General features: G+C 25.5%; 1 protein-coding gene across 4 annotated transcripts in view; it reads right to left on the reverse strand.

The window, feature by feature from the left end:
• Positions 1–8012: 8012 nt before the first annotated feature.
• Positions 8013–22391, reverse strand: part of LOC145836084 (band 3 anion transport protein-like) — a 54010-nt gene continuing 39631 nt past the window's right edge. For all 4 annotated transcript variants that reach the window (XM_082943884.1, XM_082943885.1, XM_082943886.1 and 1 more), the window contains 13 exons: positions 21816–21999; positions 21178–21322; positions 20799–20914; positions 19751–19899; positions 19140–19334; positions 18532–18713; positions 17826–17940; positions 17455–17612; positions 17248–17342; positions 16834–16986; positions 16054–16223; positions 9206–9379; positions 8013–8520 (listed from right to left, as the gene is read on the reverse strand). In XM_082943884.1, coding sequence (XP_082800010.1) covers positions 8512–8520; positions 9206–9379; positions 16054–16223; positions 16834–16986; positions 17248–17342; positions 17455–17612; positions 17826–17940; positions 18532–18713; positions 19140–19334; positions 19751–19899; positions 20799–20914; positions 21178–21322; positions 21816–21999 — 1845 coding nt within the window. In that variant the 3' untranslated portion in view covers positions 8013–8511. The remainder of the gene's footprint in view (positions 8521–9205; positions 9380–16053; positions 16224–16833; positions 16987–17247; positions 17343–17454; positions 17613–17825; positions 17941–18531; positions 18714–19139; positions 19335–19750; positions 19900–20798; positions 20915–21177; positions 21323–21815; positions 22000–22391) is intronic.

The raw sequence follows: 22391 nt of genomic DNA on the forward strand, positions 1-22391 counted from the left end.
TATTTTCTAAAGCCAAGATTTTTTTTTATCCGGTCTGCATACATTGTCTATGGTAAATCTGGCACATCGACTAGAGAAAATTTTAGCACCTCAATTGTAAAAACGATTTAAAAAATAATTTGGAAGTGTGATTAGAATATTAAAACTTATCAAAACATCTAACAGACTGCATCCGGATCAGACTAGATCTTGGTTTGAAAATTAGATCCAGTAGATCACCAATCAAAATTTAAATGCTACTTAAAAGTCTGACAGTTTTCTTTGCTTTTTTTTACATGCAGATTTACGAGAAAAGTTTATTGAAATGTTTAAAAGCAAAAGGATGAAAGTATAAACCGCTTGTTAAAGGGTTCCAAATCAACATATTCTAATATGTTTTGAAAAAATTTAACTTGGTCTGCTTGAAAAAATATTTTTATTTAAATAAAATATAAAGAAAAAGTTGTGACTTTATCATAATGACGTCACTAAATGAGAGTTTTTATCGATGTACTAATTGATTTGAGAGAAAATGAACTAAAAAGAACAATTTTTTGTCAGTTTTTGATTGCTATTTTAACCTTATTGAGCTTATACTTAATTTTTAGTTTTAATTTAAGCTCAGTTATAACAAAAATTACAAACCTGAAAATCAATTTGAAACAAAAAATTTGCGGAGGTGAGGATATTAACGTCTCTCTTAGACCCCAAAGGTACACCGGGGCTGGTTATAAGCAATTAATTTTATTTAAACATGGTCAGAGAAATGGTTTAATAAAATTTAAATGTTTTTGGGTTACAAAGTTATTTGATACTATATTCCATGATTTTAAATATACCTTTCTGTATTTTATTATAAGAATGACGAGGTCTTTGACCGAAGTTTAGTTTACTAATTAAAGTCTTAAAAGAAATAAACTATATTAAATCTCCTCTAGAAATTGAGATCTTCGTATTTGTTTTCAAAAAATATTAATATTTTCGTTTTACTTCAGTTAAAGTTTTAATTCTGATAACGTTTTGTATATCCGAATGTAGTTCAGTTAAGTACATTCTTGACTCCAGACTTTTTTTTAAATTTATATTTTATTTAAATGCATCCTGAAAACTAGAAAAAAGCTGTTATAATTATTAAAGAATAACTTGTTGCTACATAGAGCTTTTATCGTTATTTAAACTATTTTAAATTCTATAAAATAAACTTGTAAAGATTATTTCCAGCAACTAATTTCGGAAGTTTTATAAGCTTCTAATATTCAGATCATTAGAATATGTTGTAAAAATACTTAAATCTAATGATGCACTTTATCTTTAAATATTCAAATTAATAGTCTATTTATTTCCCTTTTAACTTTTAAATGTTAGAAAAAAATTTTTACGATGTCTCAAATTACTTAAAGTCAATTTAAAAAATTAAAAATTTTTTTAAAAGTCTGGCACTTTTCTTTGCTTTCATGCAAAGTTACGAGAAATCTTTATTTATTTGTTTAAAAGCAAAAGGATGAAAGTATACACCGCTTGTTATACGGTTCAAAATATACATATTCTACAATGCTTTGAAAAAATTTAACGTGCTTTGTTTGAAATTTTTTTTCTTTATTTATACAAAATGAAAACAAAAAGCTGTGATGTTATCATAATGACGTCACTAAATGAGAGTTTTTATCGATCTACTAATTGATTTGAGAGAAAATGTACTAAAAAATAAAAAAAAATTGTCAGTTTTTGATTGCTATTTTTACGTTACTGAGCTTATCTTTAATTTTTATTTATAATTTAAACTAAGTTATGACGAAAATGATAAATCTGAGAAGTCAATTCAAAATTAAAACGTCCAGAGGTGAAAAGATTAATAGTTTAGGAAATAACATAAGAATTTTTTTTCGAACCAAAGATCATTTAAGTATAGTACCTGTATTAACTCCTAAATAAATTTTTAACTCTAGATATAATAAGTACAATTTTGTTTAAACACAAAACTCATAGCCGATTTCGACAAAAAGCTGATAATTATCAACTGAGTAACTACAAATATAATCGATAACAAGATTAATGAAAAAATAATTACGAGTTTATAAAGTAGTCCAAGCTTCGCAAAGACCAAAGTGTTAAAATTCTTTGCTTACTTATAAAATCTATACGAGTTTTTAACAAAAACAGTTAACAACGAAAAAAATGTTAACCAAAATTTCCTAGGAACTCAGATCTCGCACGCAGCGCTAAGTTTGTAAAACATTAATGAAAGCAAGTTATAGTGTAATGAAATGCATCTTTCATGTGCTGTTCCATGGTGTGAATGTTGAGCTTTAATTGTTTGAATGTTGAGTGTCACCAAATTAATCAACGAAAACGCAAGTATCTGAGGCAAAGTTATCGTTGTTATGAGAAATAGTTGTATAAGACCTAGAGACAGAAAAGCAGACCTATAGTATATACTAAATACAGCATGTAAATTTAATAGTGTTTTTGTAGTTAGCTACAAGAATTATTAATTAAATAATATTTACTTTTCTAGAGCTGTTTAAGTATTTTATAGTGCTCACATAAGTTAAGTACGAAAGTAACTAGTTATAAAAAATAAAACATCAGAAACTGCGTTCGTAGAAATTTCATAAAACTTAAAAGACTTGATGACTGAAAAAAGGGCTTTATCTTTGTTCAGTTAAAATAGACCATTAAACCGTATCTTCATACTGAACCTAAATTGGTGGCTTTATAGAATGGCCTTTAATAGTCTTTAATTCTTTAGATTTAATCTAACTTAACATACTTTAAGTTATGTGTGGTTTGCAAAATTATATACATTATCAATTTTACTACAATGAACTTACTCAGACTTCGTTTTTAATTTAAAGTTTCTTCGAGTTTATTTGATTAAAATGGTGTTTGTTTGTTAAATTTATATAACTACAGGTAGAAGTAGTACATTGATCGTCATAAAATATTTATCTTGATTTAATTATTTAATAAAAAAAGTAGTGTGTCATTATTTGTTGCAAAAAAATACTTACACAGACAGAGTAATTAAAACAACTAAAATTTGTGCTCAATTTTTATTCAACATCATAACAACTATAAATTGTTTTACTTTAAAGTTAACTTAGTGTTTACTTCACTTGTTATTTTATTTGGTTGCATTTTTAAACTTTTATAACTATGGTATTTCCCATTAATAAAGTATTAGCACAATTTGGTTGATTAAAAACTAAAAATATTAAATTTTTCAAACTAGATAGTAAATATTTATGTGAAAAAACTTATAAAACTATTTTTTGCTGTGTATGGCGTGAAACAACTAATCAAATATTTTAAATACAAAATAACATTGGATAGGGAAAGACATAGATAAAATAACCATCCTAGTAAGGTATGAAAATATTTTTTGAAATGAGTAAAATTAATTAGAAAGAAAATGTTGTTACTATTAAACGTGTTAGTAAATTAACAAAAAAAATTGATCTTAATATGGACATGCAAACTTTGCACAAATCCTTGTTAAAACTATTGCAAAAAGTCTACTTAAAGCCTATTTTTTATCGAAAAAAACATATACTAGCTATTATTTAGTGTAATAAAACTTATCTTTTAATTAACGTACGTATTTCTAGTAAGTAGCACACTTTAGTCTCAGTTTAAAATTCTAACTTATTTTATTATTACTTATTTTAATATTCTAGTAATAAACAAAATGTTTTAGTTTCTCGAATGACTTTTTTGAATTCAAATCAGTTACTGATATAATTAAATAAGAAAATATTTAGACATATAGACTTGGTGCTTAATAAAAATAGTTGTAAAAACTTTCTTTTCAATGTACAGAATTTAAAAAATAAAATATTTTAGTATGCATTCGAAATTTACTTTAAACTTAGATTCTTAGAAAACTTGTTCATTTTAAAATCTTTAATTAACTTTTGTTTAATGTAAAAAAAATTATGAAAATATGTATGAAACTAGAGTCTTTGTTAATCTTGTGATTCATAAGTACTACATGTATGTATAATAAATTAACTGATCAGTTATGTTTTCTAAAAACATTAAATATCAAGAAAGTTTACAAAGTATTTATATACTCTCTATTAAACTGTTTAACAATGTTTATAAGGTTAAAAAGTTTGTTACTGTTCTAGTAATTTTTTGGAAACAATAGTTGATCAAAAATTTAAAATTAAATCAATTCAAATGTGTTAACAGTATTAACAAAAGTAACTATCCTCAGTTTTAAAGGAAAAAAAGAGTAAGATCAGACGGAGATTTTGAAAAATCAAAAAAAAAATCTTAGAATTGCAAATAGGTTTAAACTAGCCTCAATTAATGTGAGTGTTTGACAACTCTGCTCATACTAGTGAGTCTACTCTCACACTTAACTTTTACAATATTTTATTAATGTTCGAGGAACAAAAAACTACGGTTATTTCTTTCGTTGTAGTATAAGATGGTATCTCATTTTTATTATCATATATAGTTAGCTTTATCTATTATAACTACAGTCAACTAGTTTCGAACTTCAAATTTAAGTTTTTGGAGTGCTAGTATTTAACAAATCGTTTTAACGGAAAAATATATACTAGTTTAACTTCAGTTTTTACAAATATTTTGCCTTTTATTTTTTAAAAGTGAAAAAAAAATTTAATAGCGTTGCGTCAAACGGTTGATTAGACATAAAGGTAAAGCTTTAAAAACGTTAGCTTGTCTGACTAAAATGATTGTAGCAACCAAAAATCAAGTGTCTATCAAAAAGTTTATTGTACAGTACTCTGTTGCACGGTAGTAAAACATTTTGGGATGTACCAATCAAAACCTTGAACCTACCAAAACTCTGTTGTTACTCTTACCAGCAACAAGATCACCGAAGCTTGTCATGTTGTTGAGAAGGGCGACAGTTTTATCATAAAGTCTTCAGTTGTACAGCGAGTTGGTTGTAAGCAGACGCATCCGCGGTTCTTGACACAAAAGGAGCTTGCTAATGACTGCTACAAATGGCTAACAAAGCCGATGAAAGTTTCAATGGAAAAATAATTGTTTGTTGCATGGACGATTTGCAATTTGGAAGAATGTTGGTAAGACTTGATTGCGACCATGTGTTGTGCAAAATACGCACTGATAATTTTGTTTCAAAGTAACAAGACTTGCAGGCATCCCTTTTACTAAGCAGAACTTTTTTTAGCATTTTTCTCATTTTATGTATATAGTATAATACTAAAAACATGTAAACTTTTGTGTGGTAAAATGCTTTACCTGCCTAAAAGTAGACAAAAAGAGTTTCAGTTACTATTTTAATGATGATTATTTTGATAAACTTCTTTCCAAATAAAGGTATTGTAAGTTAATTTTGTAATTAAGTAGTTAAAACATTTTTCATCAATCTTTTTTTCAAAAAAGATATTTGAAACATTTATCATAGTTTTAACATAAAAGACTACTGTAATTGATTTAGTATATTTTAAAAGTTTTCTTGAGTTGTGACTTATGATAAATTACATGATAATAAGTCTCAAAATTCTTGAATACTCTATTGTGATCAACCCTACACGATACCACAAGTCTTTTAAAAAATCTTATGTGCCTGAAAAATTTTAAACAGTAATGTATTTTTTAAAGTGTGTTATTAAAAGCAACTACACAAAATACTCTATTATTGAACATATAAACTTTGCGAACCTAACGATAAAAGTCTAGAAATATCCCTTAATGCTGCTTACTAAGTGTTGTTAAAATCAAAATTAGACTTACTTAAAAGAAATTTTTTAATTTTCAAAAACGTTTTTGTTTAACTTTGTTACTTATTATTGGTTTTAAAAGTAAAGAAAACAGTTAGTAACTGTGGTATATTGCTAGTTATCAAGTTTAAATATAAAAACAACTTTTTTAAATACAAAACCTTTGTATTAAATGTAAACAAAAATGTCTATAATGAAAAACACTTTTGATAACTACAGTTATAATTTAGTTATTGACACTTGAGTGTTATTTTTTACTAGAACTAATTAAAGTAAAAGTTTTTGGAGAGATCTAGACATACTTGTCATGTTAAGTGGTAATGTATAAGCTTTTTTTGAAACTGTTGTTGTTGAAAATATTTAAGTGTTTTTTTATCAAACACTAATCGTTTTGTATGGTTGTTCAAAAAAACATCTTTAAATTGAAATCATTCATCAACAAGACTAGTACACTTCAAAAACAAGTTATTAAATGAACTACTTTAAAAGTACAGAAAAGTTTTTTTTACCGAAAGCTTAGCCATAAACATTCGAAGAAAAATCCTTTTAGTTTTTGCTCTTCTTTAATTTAAATCTGTTTAAAGCCCGCAAATATGGCTTTATTTGTGTTAGATTATGAAGCATAAAATCGAATTTTAATTTAAACTCTATTTTCGAAATTAAACAGCAAACATTCATTTTTCATTTAACAAAGTTACTAAGATGCGTTGCAAGTTTAAATCCTTGTTAAAATAAATATAAAAATCTGAACTTCACATAATTTAACTAAACTAGTTAACTTGGTAGTAACCTGTACAAGTGCTACTTCACTTGAATAACTTTTAGCTTCTAGTAGAAAAAATTGTCAAAGAGTTAAGTATTTTTTTATTTTTGAACATTAAATTGATCCCATCTCGTTTAATGTATCCCTAAAAAAGTATGTTTTAATAACTTTACTTCATTCCAAGCTATATAGCTGCAATATTTCAAGTTTTTGTTAACCTTAAAGTTTGTTACACTTAGACTTAATGGTACAGTTTATTTAGTAAAAAAAAATAAATCGTATATGGTTGGTTATCAGTTAAAACTTAATCTTTATTTGGCCTACAGGCTGATAACAAAATATCCATTTAACTAGATTTTTAAATAAATGTACATATCTTTACATATAGTTGTTACCGATTTTTTACCGCTGTCAAAGAAAAATGTGAAATATTTGTTTAGACAGTGAATTAATAATTTTTACTAAAGAAAAAACTTATAACAACTTAATTTTACTGTCTTTAATTTTTGAACAAAATTATGCTTTTTGTCAGAAATTATTTTGCTTATTTGTTTAATGTTTTAGCTTGTCTACATTTTTTTAGTTATGTTAGTTTGTTTAAATTTAAGTATATGGATATTTTGTATTTATGTAATGTTATTAGCTTTGTTATTAACTAAAATTTTTCAAAAACTGGTTGAATTTAAAAAGTGCTTATTTCAAAAAATGTATTTAACTTTAGTACTAGTTGTTATAAATGTATCTCATTAACTGTACAATTTGCAAAGTTAACACACGAATTTTTTTTTAAATAATCGAAATTACTTGTGATACAAGCATAATTTTGTTGAAAAGTTAAAAAAATTGTCATAATTTTACTTCTTCAGTGCAACTCTACCATACTAGTTTGTCCAAAAGATACTTTGTTTTCATTTGTTTTGCTAAAAATTAGGTCTTCTTTAGCAAACTTGTTTAAAACGTTGCCTACCCCTAGCTCAAAGTCTACCGTTAAAAAATATGTGTGAAATTTACAAATTCCAGAATTGTGGATTAAGGATTCTTTATTTATATCAGCTAACAGAACAAATGTCAATTATTCCTGTAAATTGCAAATTAAAAACTTCGGAACAAGTATCACTTAAACAGTAAACCTCATAAACATTATATAGAATTCTTTTAAGTAAGTGCTAGATCAAAAGTTATTTTGGCAAAAGTTATTTATCATCTACATTTGAAATTTTTTTTTTTTCTTTTTAATATTTTTTTGTTAAAATTCAATACAAAAACCTACTTTATTTTTTGGGAAAGTTTGTAATTTTATTTATAACTTTAAATTTTGCTATCAAATTTAATATTGAAGTAAGGCGTTATTTGTTAGAACAAAAATTTAGAAAATATTTAAAATGTTTAATATAAGTTAGGCTAAACTTTTTATTCAGCATAGTTTAATCGAAACTCAGAAATCGTAATACTGCTATTATAATCTTAACTAAATAAGTAATCTAATACCAAAATAATTCAAACAATGAAGAATAGGTTTTGAAAGATAACAATGAAAATTAAATAGTGTGTATACCTATATAAGCATATAAAATTCTACTGCAAATAATAAATTTGATATCAACATAAAAAAAGATTCGACAAAAAATGCATAAATTGAAGAAAAAACACAAAATGAAGTCTTTTTGGGGAAAATTAAAAAAATTCGACGGTCTACAAAATAAACTTGTTAGTCTAGCAATTTTCTTAGTAAAAAGCAACTAAGTACTTTAAATATAAACTAAAGATTATTTTGACTACACAAGTTAGCTATTAAAGCCTACAGAGTTAATACAGAGTCTAAAAATTATTTAAACAACCTAAATTTGGCTTTTTTGATGAAATAAAAATAAACAGTTAATTGAAGAACATAAGTTTTTGATTGAAAATTTTTGAGGAAAAATTTCGAAGTCGGACTTTTTGGAAAGTAGAAGCAATAAAAATAATTAATTACAATTTAAAAAGTTATTATAATTGAAATAACTAAGTATATGGATGGATTTCGAAATAAAATTTCCAACTGCATTTCTCTTAATCCAGCTGCAAAAAAAAAAAAAAATTTAAAATACATTTATTACAATTTAGACTAAAAAAAAGTTTAATAAAAGTTTTATTGCCAATTTTATTGAGCAATAAATATGTACAAACTTTCTAATAATGATTACTGTTTTTTTTTTGCAATTAAAAATACACATAAGCACATTGAAACTCTTACAAATTATCATAAGTAAATTTACTGCTGTATTTATCATTTATTTGAACTATTTAGAAAGTAATAATTCAAAGAATAACTTTTTTATTTGTCAATTCTTTAAATACTTATGTATGATTTTACTGTTTTAAACAAACTTTATATAATTATAATAGTTTAAAACTTAACTTCCTAAATTTTGAAAAAAAACTCATAAATAACTTATTCTATAAAAAAATACAAATACTTATGCCAGTAATTCAAAGAAGTTTATCTTAATTTTATGGTTAGATTTGGATTGTACTTCTGTAATTTTTTTTTTTAAATTAAGAAAATAAAAAAAAGAAATGTTTGGAGTCTGTTGATCAAATTTAATTTTCCTTAAATTTTTTTTTTCCAATTTTTTCAAAAATATTAAACAAAACTCACAAGTAAAACTATTTAAGGAGTTTATTTTAAATTAATGTCTATATTTGGGTTGTATTTCTGTAATTTTCTTATTCAATTATTTTTAAAATGTTAAACAAAACTCACAGCTTGCAATTCACGCTTGGTGTAGAACCTGGTTATTATTTTCCTTCTGAGAGGAACGGTCAATACTAAGAAGAAGGGAAAAGCAATTTTCAGTATTGTGCTTTTGACGAACCACAGTACAATCAAACATAATATTTGAATGAAAGTGTACACGTGAATTCTCCATGGTTGAACCTAAATAAAAAAAATAAAGTGAGTCTTACCAAGAATAACAATTGTAAAAAATATTATTAACTATACTATCAATCACATTCTAAGCCACAAAGTTTGAATATATGGTTAAATATGAATCATCCATGGTTGCACTAGATAAACAAAATAAAATACGGTCCTCATAATTAAATGAAAGTAATATTATCAATCATAACATCCATACAAACAAAATACCAATAAGCTACTTATGTTTAAATATTTTTAATTGTTATTATTAGCACTATTTTACAACCTTTAAAAAATAAATAGTTATTTTGTTTAAACACTCACTTTCTATTTTAACTCTGAGAAATTTAAGAATTATATTTTAATGAGATTTTTTATAACCCAGGTTTTAACTGGGTTTTCAAATTCACAAACTAGTCGAAAGATTTTGGGGTGATTGATTTTTGTAATATGAGTCTGCATAAGTATAAAATATTGTAATCGAATGTTTGTGGTTTTTCCGACGTTACTTAAGTAAAAGGTTTTCATGCAAAGCATAAAATTTCTGATAACTTAATATTTTGTTTCAACAAAACCTTAATTTAATACTTAAGTATTGACAAATTAAATCAGGTGAAAATCTAAAAATAAAAATATTACTTCTATTTTCAAAAATCAAAAAATGTGTAAACGTGTATAACTCATGGTTGGACCTAATTGTGTAACAAATATTAATAAGAATATCTAATAAAATAATTAAATTGTTTAAATATGTAAACATGAATTTGTTATAGCAGAAACTAATTAAACTAACACAAATATTTTAAATCATAGCACATGTATAAATAAAATGTCAAAAACTACTATTTGTATAAGTAATTAAGATTTGATTGCATTTATAAGACCTTCATTATAACTTTCTAAGCTTTTTTTTAATGAATATTTGCTAAAAAGATTGAAAAAATCTAATGATTGTTAGAAAAATCTACAAATTTTTACTGCACAACATATAAGTTCAAAACCCTTCTTCAATAAACTTCAGTAAAATGATTTTTTATTATTAATTTTGTATAAAAATCACAAACGAAAATTGATTTTGTTATGGACTGATTAAAGACTTATTTATATTCAGTATGTAAATCTTGTCAAAAATTATACTAAAACCAGTTTTTTTCAAAGTGGTCAATATTATCTCTTTCGGGGGCTTTAATTAGTAAGGCAACGAAATAGTAAATGGGTAACTAATTAGTAAAGGGGCAATATCTAGAAGGTGCTCAAATTTTCGTCAGGTGGGTTTTTATGAAAATAGATTCAGTAAACCTCAACTTAAATTTAATAATTTTAAAAACTCAAAATCGAACATAAATTTTGCAGGGAGATTCTTTAAACTTATTTAAAACAAGTACCAACTTCCCAGGTTTGATCTGGGTTTTCAAAGTATTTTCGTTAATAAACTAGATAGCAATTATTTTGAATCAAATGAGTCTAAATAAAAATAAACTGATGTAATTGAATGTTTGTGGTTATTTTCATGTTATTCAAGTAGAAAGTTTTCGAGCAAACTTGGAAAAATTTTGACAACTTTTCAACTTTTATTTCAACAAAAACTTAATTTAAAACCTGAACAAAGAAGTTAAAGATACTTAAATTTTTGAAATAAAAACAAAATGATTAATATAAACTATAGTTTTAAATCGTCTACAATAGTTACAAATTTATAACTACATGTATTTAAAAATTTGTTAATACTAACAGCATTACAAAAATTTTAAAAACTATCATATTTTACGTATATACACTTTAAAAACCTAGTAACTTTCTATATTAACACTTAACAGTATTAACAAAAATCATTAATTTAACTTATGTTATTAGAACTTATGCTATACTACTTTTTAACATGAAAATAAACAATAATAAATGAATTAAAATAATTTAATGTCATTAATCTACTACCAAACTTACAAATTTAACATAACCTAGAAACTTTTACAATTAAAAACTGAAAGTATTACCGTAATTGAAATTGGGATAGATTTATTTAAATACTCGAGGTCTAATCATACTCATTATTAAACAATACATTACGACTCTTAGCACCTTTAAAACTGAAAAAGATTAAATAAAATTATTTTAAAATTTACCACTTTATTAAGTTTTATGCCCAGGGCCTTTTTTCCAACCTTAATTTAAGTCAGAGTTTTCCAGACTTGTTTACACAATCGCCAATTTCGCAGAAATTTTAAAACTAATCGCCACTCTAATTAGACATAACCACTTTATTATCCTTTTTTTCCCGCCTCGCTACATACTACCCCCTGATGACCAAAGTTGCCCCTAAGGCAGGGGTTCCCAACCAGGGGTGCTCGCACCCCTTGGGGGTGTGAGTCAGCATTCCAGGGGGTGCGAGATGGCTTTTAATTTTTGTATGATAAAGAAGGAGATTTTCACTCTCTGATAAAGTTTATAAAGTTAAAAAAGTACAATTTGTTATAAAAAGGAGTTAGCGCTAATTTTCTGAATGAATGAATTTTATTAATACGTCATAGAGCAAGAGCGCTTTTCTAGAAGTAAATTCATTTTACTATTTTTATTAATAGCTGTTAGTTTATAATTAAAATTTCAGTAAAGCTTTCTTAGAGTTTTACACCTTTAATTTTAATCATTTATTCTTTAAATACTTTATTTTCTTAACTGGCCATTAATTGTTTAAAATAGTTTATGAGCTAGCATCTATTTTAATTGAAATATTTAGATAAAAATTAGTATCTTCAACAGGTTTTTTATTAGCTGTTAAGTCTATTACATTTATAATGTAATCTTTTTTTAAGCTTAGTTGTGCAGAAAGTGGTGCTTAAAAATTTAACATCAGTAAATTGTAAAATTCTCAGCAATTTCTGTGTGTTAAACCATTTAATAAAACTTGTTTTTAGCTTTAGTGAAACCAACTTTTATAAATCAGCAAAAGTTTTCAATACATCAACTTTATTTCTATTCATTTCTTTTTTAAACTTAAACCGTTTACCTTTTTCAATCTACTTTTTTCTATTTATGTTGTAAGCATACAAACTTTTTTTGTATTTGCTTTTATACATATCTTTTGACAACTTAAGACTAAACATCTTTTAATTTTTTAAAATCTTAACTCAAACCTTTATTATTTTGAAACCTCCTAGCTGCTAATAGTTTTGAAAATAAAAGATTACATAAGCTTAACTTAGAACAGCTGATTTTTATTTTTAAGTATATATATTCATAACAAAATGTATAAAAAGTTTAGTTTTAAGTTTAAGCCTAATATTTATTACTTTTCTAGTGCTTTTTCCTCACTTCTAATACTTTTTCAAATCTTAAAAAACTGTATGATGAAGTCATAGGCTGAAGCATTGTTTTTGTATAAACTTTACGAAAAAAAAAATCTTAGTAATTAACTTTTTTATTTTTCTTAGAATATAGTTTATTTAATTAGTAGTCAATCATGTCAAAGATAAGGAAGTGGAATGATATTTATTTAAAAAATTATTATAGCATATAGTGTTAGGGGTGCGAGATCAAATTAACAGACTTTAGGGGTGCGGGGCATCAAAAAGGTTGGGAACCACTGCCCTAAGGGAAACATGCAGTTTTACATACTGTTGTTTATAATGAAACTTTTGCATCCCAGGTTTGTACTGGGTTTTGAAATTCTAAAAATTTTAGAGCAGAAGGCAGTAACTTGAAATGATTCTAAATAAGTACACATTCTTGTAGTCTAGTGTTTGTGTTTTTTTCAACGTTACTCAAGTGAAAAGTTTTCGGAAAGTTTACAAAAAAAAATTGAATTTGGAGGGAAGAAAACTTGTTTCAAACTTTTAAAAAAAATTAAAATTGCTTTAATCTCTTAAACTTACAATATCATCATAGTTGTAGTGTAAATTATTTTTAAAATATCACAAACTAACAATATTTACGAAACTAGAAACAAACATATATTAATACTATCTTTATAATTATTTTTGTTTTTGTTGTATTTATAAGAAAGCAATGTTTCACAACTTGTTTAGAATTTTCTTAATGAATTATTAAAAACAATAGATTAATTTTGAAAATCCACTGTTCATCTAAACTTTTTAGCAACTTTCTTCTCTCAACTTTAACAAAGTATTAAGATTTGCGCTGGGTAACAAAACTAATCAAATCGCTTTAGACATTGGAGAATAGTTTTGTTGAAAATTAAATGTGAAAAGGTTTTGATTTTAGTAACCCAGGTTTACATTATAAATTCAGTTGACTATTATGCAATTTATTTCATCCCTAAGAACTTAAAATGTTAAGTTTAAATGTCAAAAAACTTTACTCTTTTGTAATCGTATGTTTGGGGGTTTTTGAATGTTACTGAAGTAGAAGGTTTACGTTCAAATTGTTATAAGTTTAATTCAATGAATTTTAAAAGAAAAATTCAAGTTTGAACCAAAATTTTCAACTAAAATATTTACTATTCAGTATTACGCTGAGTGTTCAAATTGATTCCAACACTAGTAATTTGCTTTGTTGATATTATGTGTGATTAAGAATAAACGATAATAACCCAGGTATGTACTAGGTTTTAAATTGATATTTTAGAATCATTTTTACATGTATGTTGTAATTAGGTATCAATAAGTATCAGTTTTTGTATTTGAATGTTTGTGGTTATTTTAATGTTGCTAAAGTAGGAGGTTTTCGTGAAAATTTTTTAAATTTTTAGTTATTATCAAAGTAAATGGTTTAATTTTAAACTAATGTTTTCAACAAAGAAAAGGTTATTTTTTAGTATTAAAAACTAACAATATTAATCGAATTGAAATCTCAATTTAAATTTTTTTAAATATTTGAGTAAACAATACATTATGACTCTTAGCACCTTTTAAAATTGGTTGAGATTAGACAGAACAATTTTAAAAGTTTACCACTTAATTAAGTTTTATGTCTAGGGCCTTTTTCCCAACCTCAGTTTAATTCAGAGTTTTCCAGACTTATTTCTTGATCGCCAACTTGCAGAAATTTTAAAACTAATCGCCCCTCTTTCACCAGTTAATTACCCTTGATGCGTACCGCCAACTGATGCCCAAAGTTACCTTTGAGGGAACATGCAGTTGCAAATACTGTTGTTTAAAATGAAACTATTGCATCCCAGGTTTGTACTGGGTTTTGAAATTTGAAAAATTTTCAGCAGATGGCAGAGTCTTGAAATGATTCTAAATAAGTACACATTCTTGTAATCTAACGTTTGTGTTTTTATCAACGCTACACAAGTGAAAGGTTTTTTGCGAGTTTATAAAAAAAATAATTTGGAGGTGACAAAACTTGTTTCAAAATTTTTAAATAAATTGAAATTGCTTTATTTTCTTAAACTTACAATACCATTAAAGTCGTAGTGTAAATTAATTTCACAATACCACAAACTAACAATATTTACGAAACTGAAAACAAATATATATTAATACTATTGTTATAATTATTTTAGTTTTTGTTGTATTTATAAGAAAGCAACGTTTAAAGATTTTCTAAATGAAATTTTAAAAAGGACTTACAGAATATCTTTGAAAATTCACTGTTCATCTAATTTTTTTTTTTTAATTTCTTCTCTCAACTTTAACAAAGTATTAAGATTTGCGCTGGGTAACAAAACTAATCAAATCGCTTTAAACATTGGAGAATAGTTTTGTTGAAAATTAAATGTGAAAAGGTTTTGATATTAGTAACCCAGGTTTACACTAGGTATTCAGTTAAGTTTCATGCAATTTATTTCATCCCTAAGAACTTAAACTGTTAAGTTTAAATGTCAAAAAACTTAATTTTTTGTAATCGCATGTTTGGGGGTTTTTGAATGTTACTGAAGTAGAAGGTTTCTGTTGAAATTCTTATATGTTTGAATATGTTTTATTTGTTGAATTTTTTAAGTAAAAATTTAACTTTGAACCAAAATTTTCAATAAAATATTTACTATCCAGTTTTACGCTGGGTGTTCAAATTGATTCCAACACTGATAATTCGTTGATATCAGTGTGAATAAGAGGTAACGATAGTAACCCAGGTTTGTACCAGGTGTTCAAATTGGACTTTATTACAAATAATCTAATTGTAATAGTTAGGTATCAATATATGTCAGTTTTTGTAATTGAATGTTGGTGGTTTTTTTAATGTTACTAAAGTAAAAGGTTTTCGTGCAAGTTTTTGAAAGTTTTAATTATTTTCAAAGTACCTGGTTTAATTCTAAACTAAAGTTCACAACTTAATTAAAGTTATTTTTTATTATTAGAAACTAACAGTATTAACAAAATTGAAACCAGGTAATTCTTAGCAGACATAAATAACAAGCTATAAAACTAACTATAATAATTAATTAAATTAAACGGTTTTTGAAATGTTACTAAAAAAGGACATTTTCGTGTAAGTTTTTATAAATTTTAATTATTTGAATTTGGTGAGTTTTCAAATTAGATTTTTTAATTTTCAACTCAGTTGAAGTTACTTTAATTTTTAAATAAACAAAACTTACGATATTAACGAAATTTTAATCCGGGTAATTTTTAGCAGGCATTAATAGCAAACAAAAAATAGATAAAAGCTTAAAAACAAACAACAAAACTTACGATATTAACAAAGTTGAAATCTGGATAATTTTTAGCGGGCATGAACAGCATGTAATAAAATTAAATATAATAAATAATCAAATAAACAAAACTTACGATATTAACAAAGTTGAAATCTGGATAATTTTTAGCAGGCATAAAAAGCATGTGAATTCTTTCAACTAGTTCAACTCCATTCAAACTCATTACTCCCATATATAAAAATATTCCGAACAATACTGCCAATGGGATTTCTTTCAGTATAGGTTGCAGTAAGATTGATACTCCTGTTTATTTAGTTGCTTTTAATCATCAATTTTTTTTTCTAATTGACAATAAATTGATCAAATAGTATCTTTCAATACAAAAACTGTATGAAATTTAAATCAACTGGTAACACTTTTTTTTTTAATCGAAACAAATAAATAAAATAAATTCCTTTTTTAAGCAAGTAATATAGAGGCAAATTAATGACGCTAAGATTGTATCAAAATTTTTATAAACTTTAGATAAAAAAATTTAAACCAGGTTTTCCCAAATTTTTTTATGAGGCCCCCTTTGAAGTAATAAAAACGCTGTAGCTCCCTCCAACAAAATTTCTTAAAAAACTTCTTTTAAAAACACCTAAGACTTTTTTTATTTCTTACTGTGCACCATCAATTCAGAATATTGAGTGTAAGTTTCAAATCATGGCAAGTCTCCTGTACTACTCAAAATTTCTGTAATGGCCCTTAAGGGGCCATATGGCTTATTTTGGGAAATCCCTGCTTTAAACCGATCAAAAGAAATCAACTAAATATAACAACTTTCAATGAAACAGTTGTTTTTCACCCAAATTGCAGACTAACCATAATATAATTTAAAACAATCTCTCTAACAACCAACAACACAACTCACCTAGCAACGCGTTTACGACGACGGTGGTGACTCTCTGTTCCCGCACCCCAATCAGTTTAGGGGATTCACCTGGAGCAATCCGGTTGTCGAACACCAACAATGCGTTGCAATGGGTTAATGATCTTAATGTTGCAGCGCACACTAGTGGCAGGCCTGTTGTAAGAATAAATTTGTATATGTTGTAAACAATCTTTGCAAGCTTAAACACCTTTATAAAAATGAAATAAATTAAAATTTTGAAACATGATACTTGTTTTAAAATAAAGAAATTAAGAAACAAATCATTTTAAAAAGTTAAGTTGTAACAACTCATTAACTAAAGTAATATACTTTTTATTAGTATTGTTTTAATTTAACTTTTAAAACACTGGTATTAAACCAATACTACTAAAAATTGCATAATATAAAACAAACCTAATAATGGTAATATGAAATTCAACATTCCAATTACTAAAGTGTCCAAATGAAAACCAGTTCCTTTCTTTATTTGCTTCTTTGATATTATCATTCTGTTTATTAAGTATTATTTATCAGTTTTTAGCTTTCTTTTTTTTTAAATACCAGCATAAAAAACGATTAATAAAACTATTAATTTTTATTTTTATATAAAGCAATACTAACTCAGTAATTTGAGATTCCATGAAAATCAGTATATACACCAATAAAGCGGGAACAACGGCTAGAAATGTCATGTAAACGGGAAATCCCCCATCCAAGGGATTGACAAGCCAACTTCTTGTGGGGTCCGTCGGTTCCAATCCGTCAGGTACGTTCAGTTTCTGTTGTGGGGATTTTTTATTTGAATTTTTTTAATTTCAAACCAAATTTACTAGATGTAAAGCAGTGATTCTACCAGTGTAATATTCATTTAAATTCTTTGATATAGTTGTAATTTTTCACAAATAATAATGTATTTAGTTGAGAATAACTATACTTCATTAAAATATCAATTAAAATAATTGCTATTATATCTAAGTATTTTATAAATTAACCTGTGTATAAGTATCTTTTATCAGATAATCCATCAAAACCATTATGATAATAGCGATCGGAACACCAAAATCTCCAATCATTCTACGAACACTCGAACTGAAGAACTTGCTTTCTCTGTAAGAAAATTGAAAAATTAGTTTATAAAATGTCTTATATTTAGAATATTATATAAAACTTGAAAATATATATAACTTAATATCAAAATAACACACTCATTATTTTATATTTAAAATTAATACTCATAAAACTATTTGAATATTTTATAAAATTGTTACCATCTAAAACAGCGATACTTAAACTGGGGTAAATTTACCCCTGGGGTAAATTACCTTGTTTTAAGGGGTAATTTTTTTTATTACAAGTTGTGTAAATCAATATTTTTCATTGTTATTTTAGTTTATAAATTAATATTTAACTTTATCTTTTTAAAGTTAAATAAACTCTTTAAACTTTAGTATTTTTAGAAAAAAATCTAAAATTTTTCCTCAAATTAAATACTATTTTGTATATTGGGAGTAAATTTGTCCAAAAAGGGGTGAAAAACAAAAAAAGAAGTTTAAGAACTACTGATCTTCAAACTTTTAGCAAAAAAATACCTGGTAACTTTCAAAATAAAACATTTAGAACGTCTTTTCAAACGAATAACAAAATAATCTAACATTTACATTAACATAAAATTTAAATTAGTAAACATTTTCAACAAACTTGAACATTCTGAGGAAACAGGCGATGGTAAAAGTCCCGAACATGAGAATTGTGGTCAACAGTGCGGTGTTTGGTTGACCCAACTCGTCTGGTGACGTCATATTTGATTGTGACGTCATATTATCAGTTAGGTTTACTGAAGGTGTCGAGTAGTCCGATTTGAGTGGGTGCTCTTGGTATGTCTGCATGATAAAAAATATTTATAAAACAATTCGGATTTTTTTTAAATACTTGTATAAAATTTAAAACACTCTATCTGTTTCGTTGTGTTTAGATCATATTATTTTTTTGTTTGAGGGAACTTTGAAATAAGATAAATTAAAAATATTCAAAAGACTTATTTTCAATTTTTTTTTATTTCTTGTTCTTAGTAAGTCTATTGGATTTTGGTGTTAATTTAGTTTCAAAATAATACTTGTAAATTTCTATTTAATTAATGTGCTTATTAAAATAAATATGTTTTCAAAAAATTCAAAATTTTACAAGACCGAATAAAAATTGGCCTCGGATCTGATGAACTTGAAAAAAATAATGATCCTAAATTATTTATCTAAATTAATATTAAGGTAGAATCTAAATCAATAATTAAAAAACTAATCAAAACTCACTTTAGAAAGTTTGCTGAAAGTTTCAAATATGAATATCAGTGATATCAGAGTCGAAAATATCTCCTCAGTGAATTTTGTGATGTAAGAAATTATGAAACTTCCTTCGAACATGACCATCAATATAGAAATTATTGAAATCCACAAACCAACCCAAACACGGAACGCTAGAAAGCTCCAACCGTTTGCTGTACAGAACTGTGTAGAAAAATATTAGTAATTTTAACTGTGTCCATTTTAATTTTAACAATCTTTGTTTAAAAATTAATTCACTACAAAACTAATAAAAATAAATAATATAAAAAAGCTTATCATACATAGTCAACATAATAAATTTAGTCTTAAAATTATTTTTTATACAAACTCATCACAAACACACTGAAGAATAAAACACACAAAATAACAGAATAAATCTATTAAACTAAAGATCAATATTTAAATATCTGCGCATAAACCAAAGCAATTAGGTTAAAAAAGTTATACCGCACACTTTGATAGCTTTTATGTATACGTAAAGCTAACTTTTTGTCAGAAAAATTTGAAAACTTCTTCTTTTAGTACCCAGCTAAAAACCATTAAAAGCAACCAATTATTAAAAAAACTATTAAATGTACCTCATAGACAGCTTCTTCAAATACGAGTAATGGTCCTGTCGAACCAATTATGAGCATTGGTTGACCGGCAAATAGACCATACAAAACACCAGATATGCAGCAACCAAGCAACATCTCGGAAGCACCAATCATATTGTTTGTTTTCTCACCTGGAAAAAATAAAAAATTATTCAAAAGTTCATAAGAATTTAGTAATTAGCTCATATCATGTTATTTATTTCCTCACCAGGTATTAAAAATACTTTACTAAAAAATTGATTAGAATGCTCTAATTAGCTCCTATCATAAAACCGGTTGCTATTTAGTAAAATTTACAACTTTTACTCCAGTGAAGAAAACATTTCATAAAATCTATTAAGTATTTCATTCATCATATTCATTAGATATAGTATATTTAATACAGCAGTACTAAAGTATACTGTTATTTAAAAACGAAATTATATCACTCGTTTAATAATTTTTTTCCTAGAATCATAAGAGACAACACAAGGTTATTACTTAATAGTATAATAAACAATATATAGAATAAATTTCATAGAATTTTAGGCAGAATACTTATAGAAAATCATTTTATAGAAATCCTTTTTATCAATATTTTTAATATCAACTTTTCATAACAACTTTGAAAGTTCACATAAACAGTTTTAACTTTATACATTCATTTTAATATTAAAACTTTACATTTTTCTTTCAATTATTTCACAATTGTTTGCAAAAATTAATTCAAAGCTCTTTTATTGCATATTTAGTGTTTTAAGTACCTATTAAAAAATTCAACAACGGAACTTATTAAAAAAAGTTTTAAGTTTATCTAAACATAAATTGTAAAGCTTCTACAAATGATAAACTCTTGGAAAATTAAATTTTAACAATTTTGTTTGATGTTATTTATATTATTTTTTGAAGTATTTTCTGTAATAAACTTTTATTAAAACTTTACATTTTAATTTGAGAAAGATTTCAATTTAAATAAACCTTTTTTAAGCGATAATAGTTTTCACACCAAAAAATATAATAAACTAATTTATTTTAAGATGTTTTCACTAACCTAGCAATCCACCGAAAGTAATAGCTGGAGATAAAGCAGCGAAGTAAATAAAAATAATTGCAGCCAAACATTGCACATTCAATCCGTCTTTTATATCACTCCAGTACTGTTTGTATCTGTTAGAATATTTAATAAATTAACAATTAAATAAACATTGTACATTCAATCCGTCTTTTATATCACTCCAATACTGTTTGTATCTACAACATAAACGTAAAAACTATATAGCAAAACATCTAATTTGTATTTTTATCAAAAACTGTTTGTAAGTGCGAAAATGACTCTACATGGTAGTTAAGTATAAAACACTTTTCATTGTATTGAAGAAAAACACATAACAAACATAAATAAAATAGTTATTAACAAATTAATAGTTAACCTTCTTTTTACATCTTTGAAAAGACCTCCAAAATACTTTCCAGTTCTTCTCAGTTCAGGGAATCCCCCGTCGTTGTTTTTATTTTGTGACGTAACAAGCGATTGTTTGTCGTCATCATCGAGCAATTTCTCCTTCTCATTCGACTCTGTGTGGTGATAATAAAAATTTTGTGAAAATACTTAGTCAAAAGAGCGACTCTACAGAAAAATATAAAACTGGTATAAACTGATATTTCAAATAGTTTTTTGTTATATATATATTAAAGAATTCAGATATTCAAATACTTTGGTGTGCTTTGTGTTATAAGAAATATAAGTTTATTCTTTTTCTCTCCTTGTTGTTTTATATATTATTTGTTATAAGAATTTAAATTCTAATGAGTTCAGGTCAAAAGTTGTTACAAAACAAATTATTTAAAAGAAATCTTAGAATAACTAACAAACTAACAAAATATTAAGTTTAACTTACAGGTACTTAATTCTCAAAACTTTAAATACTAGTTTATAAAAGCATGATGTTTTTGTACATTAATAATAATTTTTAATTACTACAAACGTAACAAGTTAGATTTACAAGTCGTTTAATATTTAAAGATATTAACATCAGACAATATAAAAAAATATAGAATTCCAACAAACCATTAGGATGCTGTTTCATTTTGTTTCTTTTAACTAAGTTCTTCTGATAATCGATCAAATGTTTCAGCATATCTGTGTTTTGCATAACATTGGGTGCTAATACCACAGAATCATCTAAAAATTCATCAACCGCGTGAATCATGTCTTGTTTGTGTTCCGCTCTGTAGGCTTGCACTCTGAACTCCTGAATAAATCAAAAACAATAGTGTTTAAAATATATTGATAATTTATATTATTCTAAAAATGATTATAATGTGATATAAAAGCTTAATGGCTGTAGATCAGGGTTCCAATAGGGTAGCAACTCCTATTTGGGCGATTAAGGCAAGTCAGGGGGTAATGACTAGATTTGGGTAATTTTTGAATTAGTCAAAAATTCCCGGTTTTTTAGTGATTTTTCTTAAAAATTCTTAATTGTTTTTTTAAGGATTTCAAATTCAGTTCTTTTGTTTGTCTAAATTGTCAAATTCCAGGCTTTTGTGAAACCGTGATAATACGTGGTAATAAAGTAAACGGCTTAAACTATCCAGGTTTGTACTGGATTTTCAATATGATATTCTTAAAGCACCAATCAAA

Source organism: Thalia democratica, chromosome 5 (genome assembly GCF_965202585.1).
Source record: "Thalia democratica chromosome 5, ktThaDemo2.hap1.1, whole genome shotgun sequence".
NCBI classification, from domain to species: Eukaryota; Metazoa; Chordata; class Thaliacea; order Salpida; family Salpidae; genus Thalia; species Thalia democratica.